Source organism: Bicyclus anynana, chromosome 23, assembly GCF_947172395.1.
Source record: "Bicyclus anynana chromosome 23, ilBicAnyn1.1, whole genome shotgun sequence".
In the NCBI taxonomy this organism is placed as follows: Eukaryota; Metazoa; Arthropoda; class Insecta; order Lepidoptera; family Nymphalidae; genus Bicyclus; species Bicyclus anynana.
Genome location: NC_069105.1, coordinates 12,769,782 through 12,792,133, shown reverse-complemented (window position 1 = coordinate 12,792,133; position 22,352 = coordinate 12,769,782). Strand labels below are relative to the sequence as shown.

The window sequence follows — 22,352 nt, the reverse complement described above, 5'->3', positions numbered from 1 at the left end:
ACTAAACCTTCCGTAGAACAACCTTGGTACAAATTCTCGGTGCCTTTCCCATTCACCCTAATAAAAAAGGCGATCAATACAGATAGTGTAAATTCAAGTATATATATCTGTCTGTACACATGTTCCTTAATTATATAGAAAATCCTTTTCTTTTTATGATTAAAAGCATTATTCTAAGCTCTATCACTCTTTTAACCAAATAATAAAAAATATTTTCCAAATTAGAACCGTTTATATTTTATAATAGCTGACGATGCGTGGTTTCACCCGCGTGGTTCTCGTACCCGTAGGAATATGAGGATAATATATAATCTGTAGCCTTCCTCGATAAATGGGCTATCTAACACTGAAAGAATTTTTCAAATCGGACCAGTAATTCCTGAGATTAGCGCGTTCAATCAAACAAACAAACTCTTCAGCTTTATATTAGTATAGACTAGAGGACGCCTCGCGGTTTGACCCGCGTAATTTCCTATGGGAATATTTATTTTGGAAGGACAGGTCACGTGATCAAGTTGTCTATCGCATCTGACATTTCTAAAAATTTGTTAGTTTCGAAGCGTTAGCGTTTGTAGAAAGAATCGACGTGCCACTTGACTAAAGCCCCTGGTCATACCTATTGAGCTTATCTTCTAAAAAATTATTAGTTAAAATTCTTAGTCTGAAAAGTTGAGAAGTTGATAGTATTCCACCACTAAACTTCAACATAATATGATTTTTTTTTAATTTGTTTTATCTTTTTAAATATGACCAATATTCCCATTTCCCTCCAACTAGTCGGGAAATACTGTATTAGGAGTGGGTACGACATTAGACCAATGGGGCGGGTTGCGAACCACTAACCCTCGGTGATGAGTCCAACCGCTCTTACCGTTGAGCTATTGAGGCTTTAATAATAATATTAAATCAGTTCTTAAAAATGTATGCCATATTAAAAAGATATATGCAATTACAGTTTCCTTAATATAATTTACACGTAATGTACTTAACTTAAATTGAGAAGCAATGTTTGTTACAGATTTTAATCGGTCAAGGCGACGATTTGCGCGTGATTGCGAAAATTATTCCGCTTCAAATAAAAGTCATGTTTCTAATTAAGTAGGTATATACTTACAATCATATTTTTTATTAAGACTGGGTTGTTATTTACAATCCTACAACCACTAAAGGCATGTGTGTGGAATTGAAGGAACGTCATATAAAACAAAAACATAATTATTTATTTTATCCTCATTAGCCTATTTTAACCTCTGCCTTCGATTAGGTCATAGGTTCGAATGCGCTCCGGGGCATGGACCTCCAACTTTTCAGTTGTGTGCAGTTTAAGAAATTAAATATCACGTGTCTGAGCATTTTCTTAATTCTCTACATGTGTAAAGCGTGGTGCACTTGGCCTAACCCCCCTCATTCTGAGAGGAGACTCGTGCTCAACTATGAGCTGAATATGGGTTGTGTAAGTTCCCTTGTCCTTACTGTAATAGCAGTAAGTCACCGTCTCACCACTACACTATTATACACTATAATGGTCAGCTGCCTCCTCTCGATGCCAGAAACAGACTGCCCACTTTCTCCCACTACCTGTGTATATTATATACACAAACACTATATCCACCATAGGGTTAGCAAAATATTACGTTACCTAAACATTTCCATTACTATTTCTCTCCTATTACTAGGTGCGATGTTACTCGTATGATTCATAACTTTCCATCTAAAAAGCAAAAACCTGTTAGGTACCCATCTCGCATAATATTAAAAATCTCCATAAAACTTTTTACATCTTCATAAAGCAAATAAATTGTGTTATATCACTTTTAAAAAGCTAAATTTCACTTTCTATTCAAACACAGTCTTCATTATAATGTTTTAGACATTACAGCTCAGAAGTTAGAATTAAAATTAATGACCCGAGCAAGCTTGTTAGCCGTTGTGCCCGGAACGAATTTAAGTGCTTCCGATATGAAATTAATAGAGATATTTATAACATTACACTTTGAAAATATTTTCTCCCATTTGAGAGCCGTGATATCCCAGTGGATATGACCTCTGCCTCCGATTCCGGAGGGTGTGGGGCATCCACGTCCAACTTTTCAGTTGTGTGCATTTTAAGAATTTAAGTATTCCGTGTCGCAAAAGGTGAAGGAAAACATCATGACTCGAGCTCAGTAGTGAGCTGAATATGGGTTGATGACAACGACTGAAAATATTTTTACCGGGAGCCGTGATATCCCAGTGGATATGACCTCTGCGTCCGATTCCGTGGGGGGGGGGGGGTTTAAATTTTAAGAAATTAAATATCACGTGTCTCAAAAGGTGCAGGAAAACATCGTAAGGAAACCTGCATACCAGAGAATTTTCTTCATTCTCTGCGTGTGTGAAGTCTGCCAATCCGCATGGGCCAGTGTGGTGGACTATTGGCCTAACCTCTCTCATTTTGAGAGGAAACTCGAGCTCAGCAGCGAGCCGAATATGGGTTGATGACGACAAGAGATTCGATGCATTTTTAAAAAGTTATATTTTTAAGTTTTTGAGAAAACTCGGCAGTTATGAATGCTACAACTACTTTTAATTATGAAGATCTTTCCATCTTAATAGAAAAAAAACGCCGATATCTTCAGATTGGATTGTCGGATATAAGTCAATGTTTCTTTAATCATTACGAACATTTCTTCATTTTGAATCATCATGATACATTTGTTATTGATTTTTCTAATAATATGGAGATAAGTACCTAAGGAATACTTGAAATTAAAGTTACTAGAGTTCCTTGGTCTGAAGCCGCCTTGATCCTAGAAGAAACCACAACAAAATTCATAAAATAGTAATTATTTCAATAATTAAGTAGGTTATTTTTAAGCACAGAACATTATATTATTGTTAAGAAAATGGTTAAGGTGCTTTGTAAAAAAATAATTATCATTGTGTTTAAACGGATCAACTTAATTAACTTAATTTTGAAATAGATTGATACTTTTCCTTGTACTTATTAGCATTATGTTTTAGATTTTTGTTTATTGCCGTGTCTACTTTGTCATAATACACATGATGTTTGCGGAACTTTAATGGTAACCTTGATATTTATGCACACTTTCGTTCCCCGAACGAAAAATGTCGATTTGCATAATAAGTACGCTATACGCGCCTGGTATGTTTGCATACAGACTGTAAGACCGTTTTCTCTATCTATTATATATAAGTAAATTCTTTTATTACGTGTCTATGAATTAACGCAAGAGTTTTGGTTTGACCTCAGGAGTTGAGACGGCAAAATAAATCCTTGGCTATATATTATATTTGTTTGTCAACAAACTTAAACAATTTTTTTATAAAAAGTTTGTTTTTGTGTCGTAATTAAGCATACATTTTGAAATCACTTATAGATACTTGAATTTTATTTATATGTATCTAATTATATTGAACTAGCTGACGCCGCGCGGCTTCACCCGCGTGGTTCCCGTTCCCGTAGGAATACGGAGATAATAAATAGCCTTCCTCGATAAATGGGCTATCTAACACTGAAAGAATTTTTCAAATCGGACCAGTAGTTCCTCAGATTAGCGCGTTCAATCAAACAAACAAACTCTTTAGCTTTATAATATTATTATAGATTTGTCTCACAACAAACTTTTAAACAATTTTTTTTAAAAGTTTGTTTTTGTATCGTAATGTCGTAATTAAGCATACATTTTGAAATCACTTATAGATATTTGAATTTTATATATATGTTTATAATTATATTGAACTAGCTGACGCCGCGCGGCTTCACCCACGTAGTTACCGTTCCCTTATAAATTCGGGGATAATATATAGCCTATAGCCTTCCTCGATAAATGGGCTATCTAACACTGAAGTATTTTTTCAAATCGGACCAGTAGTTCCTGAGATTAGCGAGTTCAATCAATCAAACAAACAAATCTCTAGCTTCATTATATAGTATAGATTGTAAGACGTTACCAAGCGTAAAAATTTCTCACTGATAAAAAAATCGCTTTCACATGAACCATATAAAGATCTAATCCACGCGTTTGTCATGAATATTAACAAACAGTAAATAATCCAAAGTTATTAAAAAAAATGTTTTACGCAGTCATTATAAATCGCAAAAGCAAATGGCGTGACTGTACCACGATGGTACACCTGTTTATATTACGAGAATGGCATTAATAGGGTGACCATATTGAAGATTAAAGCGGTACATTCTCTACTCAATTAAATAAAGATACGGCAAATAAAAATATTCTTTTTTTAATCAATTGATGTTCCGTATTATGTAAGCGAGCGATTCTCATTTCATTATTAATTGGAATCCTTGATTGCACAATTGGCAGTTATTGTTATATTTGCTTGTAGTAGGGCTTTTTTGACAGAAGTCATCACTCATCCGGGGTTCCGGGGCTCAGCAACTATTTCACTCTGATTTTTTTTTTTTAATTTTCCGGTAAAATTACAAGAAAGATAATGTTTAGAGTAAATATTAAGTTTAATAGTGCACAGTAATTTTACTACATCTTTCTCCAAAACAAATTAGGTCAGTCTTTAATTAGGGTAATTTTGGGACTAATGGATTTTACTAATCTGTATTTATCCGTATTAGTAACATTTATTATTATAATGTGATTTTCTACTTGTTAGAAGTTAGGCAGTTCGCTTGTAGTATCTTTTTACGTCTTGGTTTCTCAAAGTGTCAGTAAATCGAGAATGTCCTGTAAAATACAAAAGATATGGCTACTGTAGATATCAATAATTTCACCACCACTTCTCCGGAACAAATATGCGTAAATTAGCATGATGTTAGGTAAAAAACGTTGTAAACTAATGGATTTAATTGATGCGGAATTTAGAATATTGCCTAGAGTTACATACTGGTAAATAGCCTGTCGGTTAATATACGGAATCATTACATTACTTGTACATATGAATAGAGCAATAATAATTCCTTTTCTCCTTACTACAACACTATGGTGGCGGCAGATCGTTCATTTTACAGGTTGACTCGTATTAATTATTGTTTGATTTTCCTTGTTAATCTAGTTTCCCATAAATGTTAATTTTGTTATTTTATTAATCTGTTCGTTCTTGTTTCATTATTTTATTTTACTTTGTATTCATGTATAAGTTTTAAGTTAAGACACGTCCGTGAACTCACAAGGTTTCACCTGAAAACCAGCGCCACAGCTCGCTGTGGCATCGTGCTGAGGTGGATACCTGTTTTGTCCACGACCAGATATTTGTATGTTCTGTTTGTTTATTTTATTTTATTACTCGTGTGTGGACAAATAAGATATATTCTATTCTATTCTATTCAATGCTGACTAATAACGTTGGACGATTTTTATAAGCTTATTCTTCCTTGTCTATGGCACTTTCAACTGTATTTTATTATTCGCTAGTGTTTTTCCTGCGACAATGACCACCTCAATTTAATTATTGCATGTACATTACTATACATATTTAGAAACACGTCAAATTCGAAGTATAGAGACATAAATTTTGGTACTTAGATAAAAAATAAAACGTGTTACTTTTTTGTGCAATTGTCGCTTAAACATAGATCGACCGATTTTCATGTGGTTTTCACGTAGGTAATTCGAGTAAGAAGACTTTGTTTATGTAAGATTACCTAAACTTAAGGAAAATGAGTTGTGAGACGATCAGTCTTACCGGCTTCCACGGTGCTTAGTTACTAGCAAAGACATACCGCCAAGTAATTTACAGCTGCGATATGATACAGCCTAAAGAACAACAACATACAAGAAATATGAAAAATGCTCTTCCAGCTTCCGTTTTCCCCACCACCTACAATATGGGTATTTGCAGTTATTTTTCCCAATAAACTGCTAATGTATCTTTTGAATATGATCTAGGATCATTCTAAAAAAAATCTTTCAAAAAGACTGTATTAGGAATGGGTACAACAAGGGCTGGGATAGAAGTTAAAACCCATGACCTCTCGAAGCACTTCATAAATGCAACAAGGCACTGCCTCTCTTGAAGAATCATTACGAATCTGTATACCTATAGTAGAAGGAATTTCACATTCTGTACAGTTTGTACCTATGTATTGTGATGCCCTAGTTAAAAACCTGAAGCACGCCACTGCTCTCAGTATTGAATTCGGTCCCTTAATCGCGGAGTAGTTTTAGCTTACTTTTTTTGTGATAATTGTAACCAAGCAAACTATAATTTATCGTGTAACCAGTAAATTTTCCTGTTAATGTCACAACACCAAAAGAAACCATCGCAGCGGTGAAAGTTAATCGAGTTACAAGCATTACTGTGTATTGTGTCAATGATGATCAATGGAACAATCGCGCTAGGAAGCGTGGCGAATGTCGATAATTCTTCCTATTGCCACAAAAACGTGATGATAACGTTCCGTTCCAGTGCCTTGTTCAGACATGATGGAATACTTCGAACACGTATATTTTTTTTTATGTGCGGTTTCCAATGATATTTTATACCTACTAGAGATGGGGCGCATCAAAACTTTACCACAAAGAAAACAGTGTGAAACGCAGTTAGCCCCAACTGCGGTTTTGTGAAAGCCTTCCTAAAATAAGGTAGGTATATTATTTACCTGACTAGAAATCTCACCTACATATTTCCAATACCGAAGTCAGTATTATACGAATAATGTTAACAGCTTTTAATAATAATTAAGTACTTGTTACATTATCATTAATAATAACCCATGGTATAATATTATATTTACTCTTTCGTTCAAAAAACAAGACAGACAGTAGTAAAAAAAAATTTATTATTTAACAAGCAACCCAAAATAACAAGGCTTAATACTAAAATATCGTTGCCGCTTTTAACAAAAATCTATTATATCCTATCCTACTAATATTATAAATGCGAAAGTTTGTATGGATGTTTGGATGTATGTTTGGATGTTTGTTACTCTATAACGCCGCAACTACTGAAGGGTTTTAGCTAAAATTTGGAATGGAAATAGATTTTACTCTAGATTAACACATAGGCTTTTTATCCCGAAAAAATCAATAAAATTGATGATGTGAATGTTTGTTACTCTTTCACGACTCAACTACTGAACCGAATTAGCTGAAATTTGGTATTAAGATATATTATAGGCTGGATTAACACATAGACAACTTTTTATCCCGAAAAAATCCATGGTTCCCGTGGGATTTAGGAAAAACTAAATTCCACGCGGACGAAGTCGCGGGCGTCGGCTAGTTATAAATATAAGATCAATAAACAAAAATATAGCAAGAGCTATGTGGTTACTCGTATTACAAACCTTACATCTGACAAGACGTATCTAGAAACAAATCTAAAGCAAACGCTGCTGTGTTATATTACAAGCATACGGTGTTCCATATGTGGCGAACGTCTGAGATAATTAACGACCCCGGTGGCGGATTACCTAACGGTGGCCGGTGACCATTCCGTCTACGGAATGTTATCATTGAATGGGCCCATCACTGTGGGCGGCTCAAGGTGAGCTCTTACATAAGCGTGTGGCATTCTAGTCCAACTTACTCGTACTTGTTATATGAGAAAAAACTGGACAAGTGCAAGTCGCACTCGCTAAGGGTTCCGTCATTATTATTTAACAGCCTCAATAACTCAACGGTGGTCGGCCTCCTGAGGGGGGGGGGGGGGCATAATATTGGGCATATTAAAAAATATATATATGGCGAGTATTCTATTATAAATATAAAGATATAAATAAAAATGAATTGCTGTTCGTTAGTCTCGCTAAAACTCGAGAACGGCTTAACGGATTTATCTTATCTTGGTCTTGAAATGTTCGTGGAGGTATAGGGATGGTTTAAAAGGTGAGAAAAAATCAAATAATTTCCGGGAAAACTCTAAAAACTGCCCTTTTCTATTTCCCATAAAAACGTTTAAGAGTCAAGCGGTAGGGGTAGGGTAGGTATAGAAGGGTAGAGTAGGGATAGAGAATAAGTGCACTTATGTCAAAACGAAGCTTGACCGGGTCCGCTAGTAAAGATATAAATATTTATCGGCTCTCTAAAGTGCCATTCCGTATGACCTCATCATCATTATTTATCGGTCCACTACAAGTGCCAGGCCTCCATCCTTATAGTAGAGTGCACCACACTGCTCCAATGCAAAACCGCATATGATGCGGTACGCACTATATCAACGTGGTAGTTAGCAACGAGCGTTTCGTCGCGAGTATTAAATACGCAATTTTGAAACAGCGCCATCTAATGGCACTACTGCACAACTGTTTCAATTCCTTAGAAATTCGCGTTTACGGTTGCGCGATAGTACTATGCACACAGTTTTAATGGATTGATTAAGAGCTTTGATATTTTCACGAAGTTAATACCCTTCAAAGTCACCTAAAGCTGAAGTGGCAATGGGCGATGCACATAGTTCGAAGAGCCGATGGACGTTGTGGTCCCAAGGTGCTGGAATGGCAGTGTTGGTCGACACCCACCAGGTGGACTGACGACATCAAGCGAGTCGCAGGGATTCGCTGGATGCAGGTGGCTCAGGATTGTGATGTTTGGAAGTCCCTACAAAAGACCTGTGTCCTGCAGTGGACGTCTATTGGCTGATATGATTATGATGATGATGAATATCATATGCATATTGCTTAGAACAAAGAGACTGACTGAGCGGTCTCTCGATTTAGGCTTCTATATTTTTGTTTCAAAGTGCTGAACCCTAAAAATAATCCCGATATGTTTACTTGAGTTACGGTTTTAGTTTTCATTTTGTGTTGTGACCGTTTTGTTTTCCTTCATATCGGGACAATACTTATTTTTTTAATCGTATAAAACTTACAGAGAAAAATAATTAATTTGGATAATTCTTTTACCACAAGAAAAAACTAATACGTTATTTGTGAATTTCATAGGCTATATTAATTTATCTTTTTGTATTGTTATTATTATTAATGTTTGTTTTACACTGGGTTTTTACCTTTAAATAAACTATTATTATTATTATTATTATTATCTCCGTATACCCATCAGTATGGGGAACACCACGCTGCCGCTGCCAGAGCGTTCATAATTATTCTATAATAAGCGGCTCAAGTTTATGTTTGTCGCCGAGAGCTGGCTGATTGCTTGCATAACTGTACTAGCCAATGGGGTAAAGTTAGGGTAGGTTAGAATAGCGGTAGGGTAGGGGTTAGGGGGTTAGAGAAGAAGTAAGAGCACAGAAATCCAAGCGAAGCATGACTGAGTCCACTAGTTACTGTAGCTTGGCAACTTCGTTCGTAACACTCCCGATGGTCCGCGCGGGCCGGAGGGTGTGTAGCAATGAATGAAAAAACCCACGACTGATGCACCTCACTTCCCCGTGCGCACGATTTCACACCCGCGCAGTCTTTCCCCCGTCGCCCGCATATCATAGGAGAGTCATCAACGAACTTGCCAGACTATATTATAGTTGATGGATTATTATTCTAATATTATAATTTTAATGGACGGCTTAATACATTCGGTCTGGTACTCTACATAGTAATTTATAATCATGGTTACTTATTAATTTTGAATACAAACTAGGGAAGGCAGGCTGAAAGCGTGGGAAGGTTGGCCTTACACCATTGTGTTGTCATTACAGCCATAACTTAGCTACAATTTATTGACTCACAACCACCTTGCAGGCTGCAGCTATCCGTTGAATCGCAATTTGTATTCGATTGATATATTTTATTAAGGCCTACATACCAATTAAGTAAGAAACAAAATCAATATCTGCAGGGTTATTGTTATGTAGTTATTATCTCGTTCTCGGTGTGTTCAGATAGTGGGTCACTATGTCGTTTTTCATCGTATTTTAGTTTTTTTAGTCGAAATATCGACATTAAAATTTTCGTCGTTTTATCGTGATATGTACCCGTTTAAATAATATTCATAATAGAAAAATCTGTGTTATTAATTTCTCAAGTAAATATATAAATAAATGATATTTTGTTTTCAACGAAATTATATAATTATAATTCACTTTTCAGTAATTTTACGTAAAGTGACAATAGTATAATAGAGGTAGTAGAAAGTAGTAACGTTATTTTTAAATACAGTTATTTACGTAATTTCGTTGAAATAATCGTGTTAGATGATCGTCGAAAACAAAAAAATCACTAAAACTTGATCTAAAATGGTGAAATTGAGGTAATTTCATTGAAACAACTATGTTAGATGCGCACAAGAACGAAAATTCTACGAAAAGTCAACCAAGTGGACATAGAATACATACTCACCATAGGATAGACGAAAAATTTATCTTCATTTTGCATATAGGGAAGGAATCCCATTTTTTTTTCTACTAGTAATAATCACTGCGCTAAACCGCGGACGGACGGACGGACAGACAGACGAACATGGTGAAATTATAAGGGTTCCTTGTAGACTATGAAATTGTAAAAAACTATGTTTGTAAACTCATTATTTGAATGGTCCACCGAAATACATAATAAAATAGGCCCACAGATTGTATAAAACAAAATATATAGGTGATTTTTTTTATATTGGTCCAGTGTATTCGTTACAATAAAAAAATATAAATATTTCCTGTTTGTAATAACTCAATGGAAAACCTGCACACCAAAATTCTCTGCGTGTGTGAAGTCTGCCAATCCGCATTGGGCCAGCGTGGTGAACTATTGGCCTAACCCTTATCATTCTGAGAGGAGACGCGGGCTCAGCAGTGAGCCGAATATGGGTTAATAATTATGAATAACTCAATACCAAACGGACGAAATCGTGGGTAACAGGTAGTTATTAGTAAGTAGATACGAATTACCTCTAATTACAGAATGCATTATCATTAAGCAATACAGCATTACAAAGATATTGCCTTCAAGTTAATGTATTGCAATACATTAATACATTTTATATCCTTGATGAATATTCAGACGTACGATTAATGTGACCACTTCCTTTTAAGTTGTGACCAAGTCGTGGTATCGAGGTAATTACTGCAGTCGTAATAAAGAAGGCAGAAGAGCCGTGATAGCCCAGTGGATATGACCTCTGCCTCCGATTCCGGAAGGAGTGGGTTCGAATCCGGTCAGGGGCATGCACCTCCAACTTTTCAGTTGTGTGCATTTTAAGAAATTAAATATCACGTGTCTCAAACGGTGAAGGAAAACATCGTGAGGAAACCTACACATCAGAAAATTTCTTAATTCTCTGCGTGTGTGAAGTCTGCCAATCCGCATTGGGCCAGCGTGGTGGACTATTGGCCTAACCCCTCTCATTCTGAGAGGAGACTCGAGCTTAGCAGTGAGCCGTATATGGGTTGATAACGACGAATAAAGAAGATTCGTGTTGAATAGAAACAGGTGCTACTTTGAGAAAGTTTATTAGCAAATCTGTATAACCTGCTTTATTCTTATTATCTGCAAAAGCCGATAAATATAAGTGGTGGACTTTGGTTCACAAAGCCCTGTGTTGTGAAATACTGAACTTTTATTTTTTGTTGTTAGTTTTTTTAATTCAGTAAAAATTAGTAGTGGCACACCCCCGTCATCATCGTCATATTTTTTTTATTTTTTATTCTTTACAAGTTAGTCCTTGACTACAATCTCACCTGATGGTAAGTGATGATGTAATCTAAGATGGAAGCGGGCTAACTTGTTAGGAGGAGGATGAAAATCCACACTCCTTTCGGTTTCTATACGACATCGAACCGGAACGCTAAATCGCTTGGCAGTACGTTAGAAGATTCTTTCACCACTAGAAAGCTACGTTATTTGTGAGTGTCTTAGGGTATTTAATCCCCGTATCCTACAAGAACTGAAATTATTCAGATGAAACCACGAGGCGTCTGCTAGTGATAAATAAAACCGACTATACGAGTAGCTCACTGGTTTTAACTATTAATCAACATGTTTTAAAGCGAGATATGCGTATTTTAAAGCCGTATTGAAACGATTTAACGCAACAAGGAACCGATTCAATTAAGAGCTAGCTAGCGTTATTTATTTCTTTATTAAATAATATACGACCGGTGCGACCGTTGTCTGATCACGACGTCGGTCGACCTTGTAAGGCGAGCAAGGCGCCCCGACCGGTTCTGTGGAGCCTGCAACGATTCATAGACGGTCCGGGCCTTAGCCATGTGGCACGTCGAGTCTCTTTCTACAAACGTTAACGCTTACAGAACTAACGAAATGCATGAGAATGTCAGATCAGTGTGCCTAGTGGGAGTTTTCAATATTTTCATACTGTTACTATCACGTTGACGTTTACGCAAATTTATATTGAATTGAAACAGTTGTGCAGTAGTGCCGCTAGATGGCGCTGTTTCAATTCCTTAGAAATTCGCGTTTACGTTACGTGACAGTAACAGTATTAAACTGCCACTAGGCACACTGATCGACAATTTGATCACATGACCTGTCGATAGTGAATGTAGTTAGAGTCCTTTACATGAAAGGTACCGCGGCTAAAACCTGAACTAAAATTGACAGCGCCTTACACAAATGACAATAGACCGCCATTACTAAATGAAAATGAGCACCATTAAGACATTAGCGCCCCGTCTGAGGGACTTCTTTAATGAAAATGACTTAACCATAGCTAAATTTAGTTAGTTTTCAAACGTTAGCGTTTTTAGAAAGAAAATCGACGGCCCGCATGGCTACAAGCCCAGAACCTAATTTAAAATAAAAAAATAAAACGTAATTTTTCTTGTAGCTTCAATCTTCCAACATAGTGCGATTTGTGCATAACAAAGCGGTATAATCGTGGATTTGAGTAACTGTAACGATGAGTACCGTGCAACTTGCAAGTGTTTTACAAGCGCCTTTATAATATACGATACGATACGATCGATACGATACGATCGGTCTGGTGGTACGCTTTGGCTGTGGCGAGTTGTTAGTTACCACTTTACCTGTAAAGCCATACCGACAAGCAATCAAGCGTTAAGGTATGATGCCATTTAGTCAGAGGTATAGGTAGCATTAACTTAAACCTCTTCCAAGTTAGCCCGCTACGATTCTCTACGCTACGATATTCTTATCATAAAGAGACATGGTAATCAAAAGCTAACTTATCATACAAAATTTGTTTGAGCAAACAGTTGTTTAAATGAATTCACAATCACTTATTATCAAGTGAGATTGTAGTTAAGGGCTAACTTGTGCCAAGCCAGTGACGTATTAATTAAAGCCGTTTCTGAAAGAACTGTCTTTGAATCCTAAAACTGTATGATTTAATCGGCTTAAGTTAATGCAACACTGTGTTGGCACCGCCTTCATAGTGATCAGAAGGTAGCACATACGATGCCATTTTTCGCTTCTTAGTTTATTTTTTGTGATTTTGAAGTCGGTTGAATTTTATTGTTAATAAGATTTTATTTTTCTGTTTTTAGTGTGTCCTAGCAAAACTACTAAACCGATTTTCATGAAAATAAAATGGGAATGAAAATGATCTGGAAGTATATTTCCAAAATCGGTTAAGAAATTACGAAGTTATGAGGTAACAGACATTAAAAAAACATACACGTCGAATTGTGAACCTCCTCCTTTATTTTGAAAAAATCATGGTGGCACTATTTCCCCATAACAGCTCCCTAAGTACCACTTCTTTGGCTTACTTATAGTATCCGATCGTACCTATATCTGATACGATTTAACTGCTGGTGTAAATGCCTCTTTCCCCTAATGACATAGTCAACTAATGCCTACGTACATTGATTAGGAATAACTGGAGTATGCACGTTTAACGGTTGAGTGCTACAAGTTAATCACCTACCGCAAAGAGTGATGAATGCTACATACGTGTCTAAAGTAAAAATTAGTCTTATCCCACGAGCTAATTTAGTACTTACTTACGGCTGTTTTCAATAACCTATCTATTAAGCGTTATAGCGATTTAGCGTTCCGTTACAATGTCGTGTAGAAACCGAATACGATGTGGATTTTCATCCTCCTCCTAACAAGTTAGGAGTCTAAATAACCCGATTCCTAGCGGCTAACCTTTTAAAAATCCATACATATTAATAATTATTCAACCACAGCATTTCTACAATCTGTACAATAAACGCCTGGGCGTATGACTGAAAAACCATGACCGGGTTACCTATTACAAAATTTCAGCCTTCAGTACTGGTAACTAGCCACAGCCGCTGAGAGAGAGAGAGAGCTTTCTGACGAAAGAAAAATACTCCTTTTTCAGAATTTTATTCCGTCTCTAATGAGCTATTTATACTAATATTAGAAAGAGATAAAGTTTGTGAGGTTGTAGGTAATCTTTGTCTCTACTGAAGCAATTTTGAAAATTCCTTTACCATTAGAAAACCACGTTACTAACTAACTAACTAAGGGCTAACTTGCCCTTGACTACAATCTCACCTGATGGTAAGTGACGATGCGATCTAAGATGGAAGCGGGCTAATTGTTAGGAGTAGTATCCATACTCCTTTCGGTTTCTACACGACATCATACCGGAACGCTAAATCGCTTAGTCTTGCGACTTTGTCGATAGGGTGGTAACAAGCCACGGCCGAAGCCTCCCACCAGCCAGACCTGGACCAATTAGGAAAACCTCAACCGGCTCAGCCGGGGATCGAACCCGGGACCTCCGTCTTGTAAATCCACCGCACATATTCTCACGGGAACGGGTACTATGCGCGTGAAACTCCGTGGCGTCGGCCATCCGGTTATAATTGTCCTTCCATTAACAACTTTTGCAAGTTTTCACTTCCCAAAATATTTATCGTCAATTTACATACTTATGCAATAGTCTAGAGTACATAGAGCCTAAGCAGGATCAAATAGTAGGTAAATTACGCAAATGTGTACCTACGCAATAGGTGCGAATTTGCGGTCTAGCGACAAATGCGTTTTAGCCAACTGACCCAGTAAACAAGATTGCTGTAACAGCAGATAATATGTACAAGTGAGATTGTTTACCGTGAGACAGCCGCGTGGCGCAGTGGGCAGTGACCCTGCTTTCTGCATCCACGGCCGTGGGTTCGATTCCCACAACTGGAAAATATTTGTGTGATGAGCATGGGTGTTTTCCAGTGTCTGTGTGTATTTATTCATTATATAAGTATTTATATGTAGTATATAAATGTATATTAATATTATAATATCAACTATCTTAGCACCCATAACACAAGCTACTCTGTATGCTTACTTTGGGGCTAGATGGTGATGTGTATTGTTTAAGTATATTTATTATTTATTTATTTATTTACCTTACATTTTGTAAATACTAGTCGTACATCCATAATACAATTTTATGAATGTACATATTTAGTATATTTTTCTTAATTGGTTTAAGTCTGGCTGTGGCTGGTGGGAGGCTTCGGCCGCGGCTCGTTACCACCCTACCGATAAAGACAGCCGCGTGGCGCAGTGGGTAGTGACCCTGCTTTCTGCATCCACGGCCGTGGGTTCGATTCCCACAACTGGAAAATATTTGTGTGATGAGCATGGCTGTTTTCCAGTGTCTGTGTGTATTTATACATTATATAAGTATTTATATGTAGTATATAATTGTATATTAATATTATAATATCAACTATCTTAGCACCCATAACACAAGCTACTCTGTATGCTTACTTTGGGGCTAGATAGTGATGTGTATTGTTTAAGTATATTTATTTGTTTATTTTAAAGACGCACCGCCAAGCGATTTAGCGTTCCGAAAGAAGTGTGGATTTTAATCCTCCACCGAACCCCTGCTTCCATCTAAGATTGCATCATCACTTACCATCACGTGAGATAGTAGTCAAGGGTATAAATGACATGTAAAGAATATAAATAGTATATTATAAATGCCAAAGTTAATCTGTCTGTGTTTTACCTTTGTACGCTTAGTCACTGAACTTATTTAAAAAAATTTTTGGTATACAGATAAATTGGAATATTTTTTGTTGAAAAAGTGTAAAATGAAAGGGGTGAAACAAGGATTGAAAGTTTGTAAAAAAACTTATTCATTTTTCAAATCATATTTATGAAAATTGATGAATAGATCATAATCTTAATATATAAAACAAATTGTGTTTTAAGAATTTGGAAAGTTTTACAACTCCGGGATAAAACAGGTGTTGTTTTTTTTCTGAAAGTCTGCAATTTTGCAAATTATATTCACGGTAATAGACTGTCGTTAAAGGAGATGGTCCAAATAATGTGGAGCCCAGGATCAGTCATTGTATGTACTCTGGCGGAAATAAAAGAAAATATATTTTTTAACCATTTTTGATTATACAAATCTAGGAATTTACTTTAATTCTTTCGAATTAATATTCAATTTCTCCCAAGAAATGCAACACTAACATGGGTAATAATGGCGGTTTGATGACGTTTTCAATGTAGTAGGTTAGGTGGTCGATTTGACGTTTGCTGTCAATTGTCATGTCATAGTTGCTTTATGGGCGCCATCTTGATTTATCTCAAAATTTGTGGTTTTAATTTTGTTTATTTCTTTTCATTTAGTTACATTTATTCATTTATTTAGATTTTAATAAAATCCTTGTATTTTTTAAATTTGAATGATACGGGGTACAAGAGTGGACCTGAAATGGACCATCTCCTTTAAAATGTAATGGGGCTTAAATGGGGGATGCAGTTGCTGTTAGTGGTGTATTTTTTTAAAATATTATCTGGGTCTTAAACCTAGTTAAAACAGGACAATGTATCGCCATCTGTAATCAATTCATACAGTTAGCGAAGCTGGTGCGTTACATGTTTCATTGTAACCCTATCTTACCATTCACCTTCATTTAGTTCTCAATTTTCAGACCAGATGGAGCTTTATGGAAAACCCTTACAGAGTCAGAACCCTAGATTATTATTTTGAATTTCATTATTTACCCTATTACCCTTTCAAATAAATATGAAATCGCTGATATGAAAACTATTAATCTCTAATAGATTATGAAAAAATGAAACATCCATAGGAACCACTTATTACGTTCATATTTAAAAGGTCTCAACAGCTCAAAGGTAAGAGCGGTTGGACTCATCTTCGAGGGGTGGTGGTTCGATCCTCATCCTGTTGGTCTATTGTTGTACCCACTATTAGCACAGTCTTTCCCGTCTAGTTGGAGGGGAATTAGAATATTGGTCATATTACAAAAAATATGGCTAATATTCTTTTTCAAAAAAAAAATATATATTGATCTACGTACCTACAAAGCCTTAGGTTGTTATTACAAGTAAGCAATTTAACAAATCGGTAATAACATTAGCTTATTTTGTTAAAAAGACGTATATACTCGTTATAACGCATGTTTATTTTATAAATAATTGAAAGTTAAATGTGTATTTAACTCGTATGTTAAATAAAGAGCCACGCTAGGTTACGGTTAAATTTCTAAAACAAGTATCTACTAATCGCTTTCGATTAAAGATTTTATATCTTACTCCAATCAGAGATCAAAAATTTATACGTAAGAAATTTAAACGATAATTAAAGTTTCCAGAAACATTATTTCCTTCAATTTCAGTTAACTGAATGTTATGAAAACTTTTTTCAGTAGTTTTATTTGGCGAATTAAAAAAAAATACCGAATGTTTTTTTAATACTTTAAAGTTAATCGTGCCAAAGAGTCTCGCTTGGCTTAGTTGTACGTATAAAACCTTAGGATGATATTACAAGTTACCAGTTTACGTACCATTAACCACTTGCGGTTATCCTCGACTATCGGCTTACTTATTTAATGGCCAATAAACCTGTAAATTGGCATAGTTTTAGCTTCATAGTCCTGAACTCGGGGATAGACAACAGTTTAAAATCTAGGCTTGAAGTAACATAATTATTATTTGTTTAGCTTAAACTGCTATCTGAAAAATCACACTAATATTATAAGTGTGTATGTATGTTTGTTCCTTTGACTTTTCAAGTGTGAATGTTCTAGAAAAGTCACGGATATACAACGATTGAATTTTTATTATTTTACGGTACATCGAATATGGGTTGATAACTATTCATATTTGTCTCACTACTAAGCTCGAGTCTCCTCTCAGAATGAGAGGGGTTAGGCCAATAGTCCACCACGCTGGCGCAATGCGCATTGGTAGACTTCAGACACGCCGAGAATTAAGAAAATTCTGTGGTATGCAGGTTTCCTCACGATGTATTCCTTCACCGTTTGAGACACGTGATATTTAATTTCTTAAAAAGCACACAGCTGAAAAGTTAGAGGAGCATGCCCCGGACATTTTACGTACAAACAATAATAATTAATTTATATACTAAGTACGTAGTGTAAATAATTTTTACGAGTATTGTATTGTTATTGGTTTTGTTATATTTCTTTTATTTCTTTTTTACTATTTTATTAATATCACATTAAATGGTTAATAATACTTTTTACGCTGCGCAACCTTCGGGCAAGAGAGAGCGATGATTGCCATGATGACAAGATGACATTGTGTTCCGATTGACTCTATTACATCCCTCTCTCTTCTTCAAAAAAAACTATTAAGTACAAGTATATCATACGAAAGTGCCTTGATAAAGTAATATTTATGAATTTTTACCATCAACAAACAACAACAATTTGTTGATCAAAATGTCACACCTGCAACAACTAACAAACATTTCCTCTTACAGAGTTACAAAGAAAAAGACGCCGGCAAAGTGGTACTGTATACCACGACAATGGGAGTGGTGCGCAGTACGTACCAAAGGTGCCTTCTGGTCAAGAAGGTGCTGAGGAACCTGCTGGTGAAGTACGAGGAGCGTGACGTCTTCATGAGCACCGAATACCAGGATGAGATCAGGGATAGGATGAGGAGTGACCAGATCCTGGTGCCGCAGCTGTTCATTGACGGACAACACGTTGGGGTGAGTGAACTTCATCATTATCAGCCTCAGACCAAATTGTTGCCTCTATAGCTCAACGGTAAGAGCGGTCGGACTCATCACCGACGGGTGGTGGTTCGATCCCCGCCCCGTTGGTCTATTGTCGTACCCACTCATAATACAGTCTTTACCGACTAGTTGGAGGGGAAGGTAAACATTTGTCATATTGAAAAATATTGAAAATATCCTTTTTTTTTAATAAAAAAACCTTACCTGGACTTGTTTCGCACCCAAATTCACAATTTTATGTCGTTTTTAACAACTATTACGTAAAGTGTTACAAATATACACAGTATGTTGATTATTATATTATCAATAATTGCTAATAAAAAAATACTCCATTTTTTTTTTTAGATTTTGTGAACAATTTTTAAAATATTTAAAAACATTAGATGTCAATAATATTGAAAATTACTGATGCGACGCTTAATGTAGAACTGACTTGAGAATGTATTCGTTTTTCAATTTTGTATTCGGAATAACTACGACGCCGTCGTCACGCTCTATCTGCCTATTATTCTTTAATCTGTGCACAGAAGCATCAACGAGGAACCACATTACCTTCGACCAAAAATATATCGTTCGATATAATACGTGGGACCTTTCTCATTATCCTGAAACGTTCCAAAAAAAACTTCCAAACCTCTAGGTACACTAGTAATACATCACTCCCCATTGGATGTGACTGCTGTAAAGGCAAAATATATCGCATGGAACTTTGAAACCTTCACAGAAATTGTACTCAATAAATCCACTTAACCGAAGTAGTCCTGTGCATTGGGATATCTGCAATTTCGTTATAACCTTATTCGGAAGATGAATATGCTAAATAACTGTAAAGCTGGTCGCATATCTCCGCATTCTTTGAATGATCAGCATCAGTGATGACGTCATTAACCTTTTACGAGTAGGACCTGTAGCCATGTGGCACGGCGAATCTCTTTCTACAAACATTGACGCTTCTTATCGAAAATTAATAAACTCTTTTTAACAAAAAAAATTAACCGATTTAAAATCACAAAAATAAACTAAAAAGCGAAAAATAACATCGTATGTCCTACCTTCTGATCACTTTGAAGGCGGAGTCAAGCCAGTGACGTATAAATTAAAGCCGTTTCTGAAAGAACCACGATCTTTAAATCCTAAAAGTTTATGATTTACTTGGCTTTAGTTAATGCATGATCTCTCATGAGTGCGTGTCATGCGTGATCGAATCAGAAATGAGGAGATACGCAGAAGAACCAATGTCACCGACATAGCTCAACGAGTTGCGAAGCTGAAGTGGCAATGGGCAGGGCACATAGTTCGAAGAGCCGATGGACGTTGGGGTCCCAAAGTGCTGGAATGGCAACCCCGCACCAGTAAGCGCAGTGGTCCACCAGGTGGACTGACGACATCAAGCGAGTCACAGGGATTCGCTTGATGGCTCAGTATCGTGATGTTTGGAAGTCCTTACAAAAGGCCTATGTCCTGCAGTGGAAGCTCAACGGCTGATATGATGATGGATGATGATGAGTTAATGCATCACTGTGTTTTTAAAATTGGTTAAGAAATGACGTCGAATTGAGAACCTCCACCTTTTTTTTGAAGTCGGTTAAAAAGTATAGATATGGGAATGACATTTGCTATCGACAGGTCACGTGATCAAGTTGTCGATTGGATCTATCATTCCCATACATTTTGTTATTTTTCGAAGCGTTAGAGTTTGTAGAAAGAGAACTGATGTGGCTAAGGCCGTAGGACTGAGTCCTTGGTCCAGTGACTATGTGGTTTTGAGGTGCCGAGTTTTGGGTTGGACTTCGCAAGTACAGAGTTTTCTTTATTCTCGAATCACGACGTCTTTAATTCGAGTCCTGGGTTGGGCTATGCAAGTACGAGGCAATAAAGCTTTTCTTTATCCTAAGTAATTTTGAGTGACAATTCTCAGTCCGTAGTTCTCACAATATTCCCTGTTCTACTACTTGTAGAACTGGGAATATCCCATGGAACGAACGAACGAAACGAGTAAAAAAAAATAAAAAGTTTTTTTTTTAGTCGTTTTTCAGTTTTATTCGTAGTTGATCTGAAACAACAATCGGTGCGCAGTTTGCAACGAACATAAAGAAACTCTATATTTTTGTTACATTATATCATATCATAGCATAGCATCAGCATAGCTCGTTTTATCGCCCGCTGACTGACTCTGAGCCTTCTTATGAGGCCCATAATCAATGACAAAGTCCCGGAACCATCAAGTCATCATTGGCAACACGCACTGTTCGTCTTTTGTCTTCAGTAACTTAGGAAAAGATATCGCGGAGTTTCCCGAATGCTACCCAGACTAGTAGGATTCGGCGGTTCACCTCTTTCTCGAAATTGGACCTACCTAACTAGACCATGTGTCCTAGGTATATGTATTCGTCTGCAATTTTGAGTGCAGCGTTCTCATAACCGAGTGGTGTGATACATTTATTAGGTACAATTACTTACCCCTTATTAAAATTTTGTGATGTAATTTCATTTAAGGTAAGGTTTAATAACACAAAAACCTAGAATTTGTCATCAAAATGGGGTAAAGGTAATGAAATTCCTCAGATACCACCTCCTTCTATTTTCTACAGACAAAAGCCAACTCGAGTACTACAAATATTATTATATTTCAGGATTGTAGGACAAAGGAGTGTCTAGACTGCAAAGACAACTTTATTTTTCTTATTCTCAAACTTTTATAACCTTAGTACCAGTATGTACCATTTACGAAGTACAGAAAATGTGCATTGGAAATTTATCCTTACGGTCATTATGTTTAAGTTCAAAATTGATTTGTTTTGTACGTACTTGGCATTTTAAAATGCCTTTCTACATTCGTCAGTTTTTAATCTCAATTGTTACTATTTTAAAAAGTACGATAAACATTTTAACTACTTTGGTATCTTAATTGCTCCTTTACATGAAGTCATTATAATTAATGATGTAGAAAAGAGGAGCTGTGATCTTGGGTGCAATTCTTAACTGTGTTTATCTCAATTTATTTTTCCATTTTCCATCTGTTCTGTAACGATGTTTTTACAACTCAACATAGTGAGTTTCTAATTTTCCTCTATTTTTCTTTCTAACAGTAGATTTACTATACAGGGTGCTCGGGAGTATGCCCCCTAAACTACATATATAACTATCGGGAGTATAAACGTCAGGGTATTAATGAGACCACTTATAGGAACCGAATTGCATGACTAATATTTTATTAACTACAAAATAATATGTTTTCATACAAAGTAATTCAAATAATATCCATGTAAACACGCCTTTTGGTAACAACACGGCAACGTTTTTTTTTTTTTTTATTTTGAATCATTGTGGGGAAAACTGAAGCTGGGAGAGCATTCCACATCTTTGCAGTGCGTATAAGGAAAGAGGAACTAAACCGCTTAGTACGCGTCCGAGGGATTTCGACAACGTAGCGGTGCAGATCTGTGCGATGCCTAGCAGTCCTGTGGTAAAATGTTTAAAATATCACATCATTATTATAAGGTTGCGTTTATGGGACACTTTAAGATTTGCAAAAGAAATATTATTTACTCCGAAAATATC

At 36.3% G+C, this 22,352-nt stretch overlaps 1 protein-coding gene across 1 annotated transcript in view; it reads left to right on the top strand.

The window, feature by feature from the left end:
• Window positions 1–22,352, top strand: part of LOC112049771 (glutaredoxin domain-containing cysteine-rich protein CG31559) — a 99,980-nt gene that overhangs the window by 52,552 nt on the left and 25,076 nt on the right. Inside the window, exon 3 of the mRNA XM_024087799.2 lies at window positions 18,531–18,764. Within this exon, the coding sequence (XP_023943567.2) occupies window positions 18,531–18,764 (234 nt within the window). The remainder of the gene's footprint in view (window positions 1–18,530; window positions 18,765–22,352) is intronic.